Source organism: Palaemon carinicauda, chromosome 37, assembly GCF_036898095.1.
Source record: "Palaemon carinicauda isolate YSFRI2023 chromosome 37, ASM3689809v2, whole genome shotgun sequence".
Taxonomy (NCBI): domain Eukaryota; kingdom Metazoa; phylum Arthropoda; class Malacostraca; order Decapoda; family Palaemonidae; genus Palaemon; species Palaemon carinicauda.
The window spans coordinates 28,607,404-28,616,204 of NC_090761.1; the positions used below are offsets into that span (position 1 = coordinate 28,607,404).

Genomic DNA, 8,801 nt, shown 5'->3' on the forward strand with positions numbered 1-8,801 from the left:
GAATGAAAATACTGTCCAACTAGAAAAGCGCTCTGAGAGTGCAGACCTCCGTCACGGTAGCTTGCCTTTCCCAGAATCAATTTAGATCGTAGGCTTATTTGAAGTCTGTGTGATAACCATGTGCTAACTTGGGGTTAAGGGTAGGGTTAATTCGCTTGACTTTTTGTTCGACCTTGATCTTGACCTTTGATCTAGGACTTTCAAATTTGAATACCACCACGTCTTAATATAACAATTAATCCCTGAAGTTTTCACTACTATGAGTACAATTGTGGCCAGGAAGTTGTTCACAAAAAAACAAACAGACAAACGGACAAACAGGAATGAAAACATAACCTCCTCCCAACTTTGTTGGCGGAACTAACTATTTGGATAAACAAAATGAATAGTATAAATCTATAGAAATTAAGGAGGAAAGTATTATGTATGTATAAAGCAACCATATTAAAGGTTCATTATTCCCCCACTAAAATAATAGAATAGAGTAATATAAGAATTGAATGAAAAAGTATAAAAAAGGTCTAAAATATTGCAAAGTAAAAGGCTTAAAGCCAAGAATTAGCGACAGAAGAAAGGTGGCTTAAGCATAAGAAAAGCTAAATGGAAAATCGTAATAAATGTAAAAGTTTAAACAGAAAAAAATGCAAACATTAGCACCTTTTGAGCAAGGGATTCCCCTCTAGTAAAACCAGGATGCTGTTTGTGTCCGATAATTCTCTCTTTATGGGTACGAAGGCAGAGATATCCCCTTGCGTCACTGCAATGAGTCTTGTCGGCCAAATCAAAAGGCCGTGTGCGTGGACTTGGCCCAAAAGGATTTTCAGATGGTCGGTTTTCTCAGACGTGATAATGATCGTTTGGCATCGGGAATTTTGCTTCACCTGTTAAAAAAAAAAAAAAAAAGTATTATAAGTAAAATAAAAAAATTATTGTATTAATAACAATACGTTTTTAAAAAATACCTGGGAAAGTTTACTTTGCCTATTTAACAAAAAAAGGTGTCATAAGTAAAAAAATTACTATATTATTGATAACAACACGTACTATAAAATACTTATTAAAGTATGCTTCTTCTGTTTTTAAAAAATTATTATAAGTAAGATAAAAAAGTTTCCTTTGCCTGTTTTTAAAAGGAAGTATTATAAGTAAAACCAAAAATTTGGTTATATTAACTGTGTATTACAAAATACTTAAAAAAAAGTTTGCTTTACCTGTTTAAAATAAAAGCCATTATAAGTAAAATAATTTTTCTATATTAATAACTACGTATTAAAAAATACTTCAAAAAGTTTTCTTTGCCTGTTAAAAAAAAAAAACACGTAAAACAATTTTTTAAAATTATATTATCATTAACAATGCGTGTTACAAAATCCTTTAAAAAGTTTGCTTTACTTGTTTAAAAAAATGTATTATAAGTAAAACCTAAAATTTGGTTATAATATTAATAACAATGCATATTGAAATACTTAAAATAACTACAACAACAAATGCAGCAGTTTCTAGTCCACTACAGTAGAAAGGCCTCAGACATTTCAATTCAAGTCTGGGGTACATGTCGCCCTAGCGGATTGGTGATGGTGGGAGATTTTCGTCTGATCGCTCATAGCAAACTAACCTAGTATTTGTGGCCCTGACTAGTACAGCTTTGCTGATCATGGTGATACGCAAAACCTTTCACAACGTTAAGGTATCCTTTCCCCTCTCCGAAAAGGAAGACATTGACTGGTAATGTTGAATATTGCAGTAACAGATGATTAACAGGTACATTTTTTCGTCATGAAACCGAATACAGGGAAAAGTGAATTTAAGGAGTTGCAACTGATGACCGATTGTTTGTGGTGGCCGATGTGGTAACGTCCCTGACTGGTGACCGCCAGACTGTGGTTCGAGTCCCGCTCAAACTCGTTAGTTTTTTGGTCGGTGTAACCTCACCATCCTTATGAGCTACGGATGGGATGTGTAGGATAGCCTATAGGTCCGTCTGCTGAGTCATCAGCAGCCATTGCCTGGCCCTCCTTGGTCCTAGCTTGGGTGGAGAGGGGTCTTGGGCATTGATCATATGTATATCATATGGTCAGTCTCTAGGGCATTGTTCTGCTTGATAGAGCAATGTCACTCTCCCTTGCCTTTGCCATTCATGAGCGGCCTTTAAACCTTTAAACCAAAGGTTCATCCTTATCTCTTACGCCTATTGACGCAAAGGGCCCCGGTTAGATTTCTTCAGTCGTTTCTATCTTGAGCTTTTAATTCAATACTTCTCCATTCATCATCTACTTCACGCTTCATAGTCCTCAACCATGTAGGTCTGGGTCTTCCAACACTTCTAGTGCCTTGTGGAGCCCAGTTTAACGTTTGGTGAACTAATCTCTCTTGGGTAGTGCAAAGAGTATTCCCAAACTATCTCCATCTACCCCCTCAATATGACCTCATCCACAATTCCACATATGGCACTCGATTAATCTCTCTTATAGTTTCGTTTTTAATCCTGTCCTACTATATATTATAATTAAATTTATTATAAACAGTGCAACCAAGATTCATTCAAATGCATTATTGCACCAGTAATCCTTCTCAACTAAAATGTAGGTATACTATACCGTTTGCAATTGCTGAGTTATCCAAGATTCGTCAGCGGTGCTGAGGTTTGCGTTTCTCGTTTCCATTTTGACTTCAAACACGCTAAATCCTTCTTGTCCGCCGAACTTCTTAATGACCTAAAATTAATTCCTCCATATTAATTATCAGTCCTAATCTCTATGTGAGTTTTTATTTTTTATTTTTAATTGTTATTTTTATCGATTTCATCAACATTGATCGAAGGTGAAGGTATGGACGAGTACAGGTAACCTCATTAAGTCCAGTATACTTTATAGGAAGTTAAGTAGACTTAGCTGTACGTTGCAGCAGGTAACGATGCCCTAGTTGGAAAAACAAGATGCTATAAGCCCAGGGGCTCCAACAGGGAAAATATCCCAGTGAGGAAAGGAAATAATGATATAAATGAATTGCAAGAAAAGTAATAAACAATCAAAATAAAATATTTGGCAAAAGAGAAACTGTTGGCAATGCTGCCTGTAAAACATAGTTTCTTAGCTAGTAAATATGCAATCAAAACTATTTTTTGTTAAATTTACGAAATGCTGTATAGAAATTACCGTTATCTGTTAAACAGCATTTCGTGAAATTAATAATCAAAATAGATTCGATCACGTGTTTACAATCTCAGCGACTTTGTTTTACAGTTTCTCTTTTGCTAAACACAGCGTTACCTGCTACAATGTACAGCTGTCAAAAGTCTCCCTATCTTCCCGTGAAATGTACCGGAATTAGTGAAGCCAACTGTACTTCATATATATCATAATCTAAATAGTATTTTTAACTAATCAAATTCCAAAGACAGATGGATAAAATCTAAGGTTGTGGTGGCCGATGTGGTAAGGTCCCTGACTAGTGAACGCCAGACTGGGGTTAGAGTCCCGCTTAAACGCGTTAATTTCTTTGGTCGCTGCAATCTCCCCATCCTTGTGAGCTAAGGATGGGAGAGGGGTGTTTGGTGGAGCAGCATATATGTCTATCTGCTGGGTCATCGGCAGCCATTAGCTGACCCTCCTTGGTCCTATCTTTGGTGGAGAAGGGGCTTGGGCGCTGATCATTTGTAATATGGCCAGTCTCTATTGCATTGTCATGCTCAATAGGGCAATGTCACTGTTACTTGCCCCTGCCATTCATGAGGTGCCCTTAAACCTTTGTTTTATGTAGATCATTAAGTTTAATCAGAAAAGCCATTATGTTGGAGATATATTGAGATATATTGGAGATAATTTTTTTCAAGACTTGGCAAGAGAGACATAGGCAGGGGAAAGACTGGCATAATAGTCTTTCATTTAGTCTTGCATATGCAATCGCGAGGTTTGCAGGAAACACGACCATAAATCACAGACAAAATGATGACAGGGACAACCTTGTTACTAATATATGTGGATTAATTTTGTTTTCATGACAGTGAGGTGCAATTCTTTCATACACATAGCATAAGGAATTGGTAGTAACTAAAAACAAATGTAAGAGCCACTTGCGTAAGAGAGTAACACTTGCAAGTATCACGGAATGAAAGAGGCAAGATAAAGTTCTCATCTTTTCTATTTATCGAGGAACTTTCTCCAATTTAAGTGCTAAGCCGCCATAAAAAAAGAGAATAGAATGGGACTTTTCATCTCTTTTCTCCTCCCAGCCTGACGAGGAATTCAACCGAGTTTGGAATGAAAGTAGCTAGATAAAGTTGTCATCTTTTTTATTTACCAAGGCACTTCCCCCAATTTTGGTAGTAAGCCACCATTAAAAAAAGGGGGGGGGGGTTGGCTTATCTTCTCTTTGCTCCCAGCCTGACGAGGGATTCAACCGAGTTTGGAGTGAAAGAGGCAAGATAAAGTTGTCATCTTTTCTATTCATGAAGGCACTTCCCCCAATTTTGGAGGAAAGCCCCCATAAAAAAGGTGGGGACTTGTCTTTTCTTTGTTCCTCCCAGCATGACGAGGGATTCAACAGAGTTTGGAGTGAGAGAGGCAAGGTAAAGTTGTCATATTTTCTATTCATCAAGTCACTTCACCCAATTTTGAAGGTAAGACCCCATAAAAAAAGGTGGGGACTTGCTTCTTTTCGCTCCTCCCAGCATGACGAGGGATTCAACCGAGTTTGAAATGAAAGAGACAAGATAAAGTTGTCATCTTTTCTCTTTACCAAGGCACTTTCCCCAATTTTGGGAGTTGACCGCCATGAAAAAAAGGGGATACTTGTCTTCTCTCCGCTCCTCCCAGCCTGACGAGGGATTCAGCCGAGTTTGGTTGGTACTGCTATGGTGCTATATTCCACCCTCCCTCCCATGTTATCCACCACAAAAGAAGCTACATATGCTGGATCCCCTACTGCTGCTATCTTAGCGGTCACCAAGGTGATCCGAGGAAGCAGCTTTAAGATTATTATTATCAAGTTATTAAAATGATTATTATTATTAAAGTTATTAAAATGATTATTGTTATTAAAGTTATTAAAATGGTTATTATTATTAAAGTTATTAAAATGATTACTATTATTAAAGTTATTAAAATTATTATTATTCAAATGATTAAAATGATTATTATTACGGAAACGATTAAAATCCTTGTCATACCGAGGTTATAAATACATCTGTTGAGGACCCGGCTGTGATCAGAACCACGGAGCACTGACGGAATCCGTAGGATCCAAGGACGGAGTCTAGGATGGCTGAAACCTCGTTTGCTACGTTTGACCCTGTTGACAGAAAGTTACTTATTATCAAGAGAATTTTCAGATGAGAACGCACCCTATCAGTGTGCTAAGTCATAAGCCTGATATTTACATTAATGTTTTTTTTTAAAATATTTTTTTTCGTAATTTCGTTTCTGATTGTAATATGTATAATCAGGATGAACAATTTATATTCTCTCTCTCTCTCTCTCTCTCTCTCTCTCTCTCTCTCTCTCTCTCTCTCTCTCTCTCTCTCTCGTTTTTGATTGTAATATGTATAATCAGGATGAACAGTTTATCTCTCCTCTCTCTCTCTCTCTCTCTCTCTCTTCTCTCTCTCTCTCTCTCTCTCTCTCTCTCTCTCTCGTTTTTTATTGTAATACATATAATCAAGATAAATAATTTAAAGTCTCTCTCTCTCTCTCTCTCTCTCTCTCTCTCTCTCTCTCTCTCTCTCTCTTCTGACTGTAATACATATAATAAAGATAAATAATTTAAAGTCTCTCTCTCTCTCTCTCTCTCTCTCTCTCTCTCTCTCTCTCTCTCTTCTGACTGTAATATATAATCAAATAAATAATTTTAAGTCTCTCTCTCTCTCTCTCTCTCTCTCTCTCTCTCTCTCTCTCCTCTCTCTCTCTCTCTCTCTCTTCTGACTGTAATATATAATCAAGATAAATAATTTTAAGTCTCTCTCTCTCTCTCTCTCTCTCTCTCTCTCTCTCTCTCTCTCTCTCTCTCTCTCTCTCTCTCTCTCTCGTTTCTGATTGTAATACATATAATCAAGATAAATAATTTTAAGTCTCTCTTTTTTTTTTCTCTCTCTCTCTCTCTCTCTCTCTCTCTCTCTCTCTCTCTCTCTCTCTCTCTCTCTCTCTCTCTCTCTCTCTCTCTCTCTCTTCTGACTGTAATACATATAATCAAGATAAATAATTTTAAGTCTCTCTCTCTCTCTCTCTCTCTCTCTCTCTCTCTCTCTCTCTCTCTCTCTCTCTTCTGACTGTAATACATATAATAAAGATAAATAATTTAAAGTCTCTCTCTCTCTCTCTCTCTCTCTCTCTCTCTCTCTCTCTCTCTCTCTCTCTCTCTCTCTCGTTTCTGATTGTAATACATATAATCAAGATGATTTTAAGTCTCTCTCTCTCTCTCTCTCTCTCCCTCTCTCTCTCTCTCTCTCTCTCTCTCTCTCTCTCTCTCTTCTGACTGTAATACATATAATAAAGATAAATAATTTAAAGCCTCTCTCTCTCTCTCTCTCTCTCTCTCTCTCTCTCTCTCTCTCTCTCTCTCTCTCTCTCTCTCTCTCTCTCTCTCTCTTCTGACTGTAATATATAATCAAGATAAATAATTTTAAGTCTCTCTCTCTCTCTCTCTCTCTCTCTCTCTCTCTCTCTCTCTCTCTCTCTCTCTCTCTCTCTCTCTTCTGACTGTAATACATATAATAAAGATAAATAATTTAAAGTCTCTCTCTCTCTCTCTCTCTCTCTCTCTCTCTCTCTCTCTCTCTCTCTCTCTCTCTCTCTCTCTCTCTCCCTCCTGATTGTAATGCATATAATCAGGATAAACCCCCCCCTCTCTCTCTCTCTCTCTCTCTCTCTCTCTCTCTCTCTCTCTCTCTCTCTCTCTCTCTCTCTCTCTTCTGACTGTAATATATAATCAAGATAAATAATTTTAAGTCTCTCTCTCTCTCTCTCTCTCTCTCTCTCTCTCTCTCTCTCTCTCTTCTGACTGTAATACATATAATAAAGATAAATAATTTAAAGTCTCTCTCTCTCTCTCTCTCTCTCTCTCTCTCTCTCTCTCTCTCTCTCTCTCTCTCCTGATTGTAATGCATATAATCAGGATAAACCCCCCCCCCCTCTCTCTCTCTCTCTCTCTCTCTCTCTCTCTCTCTCTCTCTCTCTCTCTCTCTCTCTCTCTCTCAAGTGACCCCTTCGCCCTCATGCAATACTTACCTTTTGCAGTGAAATTACCTCTGGAGTTTATAGCTAAACTCAGGATTGAGATGATCATTATGATCAACTGTTCTTTCATTCTGAAGGAATTCTGAGTTTATCTCTGAGGAGAAAGAAAAGTTCATTTGTTTTTGTGCTTCGGTGAAATATATACAAAAACATAGAATACAATTATCTCTTATTTTGATTATTATTATTGTTATTATTATTATTATTATTATTATTATTATTATTATTATTATTATTATTATTATTATTATTAGCCAAGCTACAACCCTAGTTGGTAAAACAAGATGTTATAAGCCCAAGGGCTCCAATAGGGAAAAATAGTGAGAAAAGGAAATAAAGAAATAAATAAATGATGAGAACAAGTTAACAATAAATCATTCTAAAACAGTAACAATGTCAAAACAGATATGTCCTATATAAACTATTAACAACGTCAAAAACAGATATGTCATATATAAACTATAAAAAGACTCATGTCAGCCTGGTCAACATAAAAACATTTGCTCCAACTTTGAACTTTTGAAGTTCTACTGATTCAACTACCCGATTAGGAAGATCATTCCACAACTTGGTCACAGCTGGAACAAAACTTCTAGAATACTGTGTAGCATTCAGCATAGGCTTTTATTTTAGTCATTAATGTCTCTCTAAATACAAGATAAAATGACTCGTGTATGGATATAAGAAAAACAACCAAATTTACATAGATTGTTTATTATATGAATTTTTACAGATATAAAGGACATAAAGAAGGACTTACAAACATTTGGAGATAAACGACAAATCCAACTAAAAATAACAAAGATAAGATAAAGGAATTTATTTATCATTAAATACAGTAAGCAAAACGACATTAGTGATAACCTGATATCTACTTTTGAGGACTATAAAATTGAAGTAGCAGATGTTGAATGGAGAAGTATTGAATTAAGAGTTCAAGATAGAGACGACTGGCGAATTCTAACCGAGGCCCTTTGCGTTAATAGGCGTAGGAGGAGATGTTGAATGGAAAAGTATTGAATTAAGAGTTCAAGATAGAGACGACTGGCGAATTCTAACCGAGGCCCTTTGCGTTAATAGGCGTCGGAGGAGATGTTGAATGGAGAAGTATTGAATTAAGAGTTCAAGATAGAGACGACTGGCGAATTCTAACCGAGGCCCTTTGCGTTAATAGGCGTAGGAGGAGATGTTGAATGGAAAAGTATTGAATTAAAAGCTCAAGATAGAGACGACTGGCGAATTCTAACCGAGGCCCTTTGCGTTAATAGGCGTAGGAGGAGATGTTGAATGGAAAAGTATTGAATTAAAAGCTCAAGATAGAGACGACTGGCGAATTCTAACCGAGGCCCTTTGCGTTAATAGGCGTAGGAGGAGATGTTGAATGGAAAAGTATTGAATTAAAAGCTCAAGATAGAGACGACTGGCGAATTCTAACCGAGGCCCTTTGCGTTAATAGGCGTAGGAGGAGATGTTGAATGGAAAAGTATTGAATTAAAAGCTCAAGATAGAGACGACTGGCGAATTCTAACCGAGGCCCTTTGCGTTAATAGGCGTAGGAGGAGATGTTGAATG

General features: G+C 37.0%; 1 protein-coding gene across 1 annotated transcript in view; it reads right to left on the minus strand.

The window, feature by feature from the left end:
- Positions 1-7,299, minus strand: part of LOC137629246 (probable glutamate receptor) — a 19,596-nt gene extending 12,297 nt beyond the window's left edge. Inside the window, exons 1-4 of the mRNA XM_068360509.1 lie at positions 7,221-7,299; positions 5,168-5,289; positions 2,598-2,714; positions 658-881 (exon numbers count right to left, since the gene is read on the minus strand). Coding sequence (XP_068216610.1) covers positions 658-881; positions 2,598-2,714; positions 5,168-5,289; positions 7,221-7,299 — 542 coding nt within the window. The remainder of the gene's footprint in view (positions 1-657; positions 882-2,597; positions 2,715-5,167; positions 5,290-7,220) is intronic.
- Between the last annotated feature and the right edge of the window lie 1,502 nt (positions 7,300-8,801).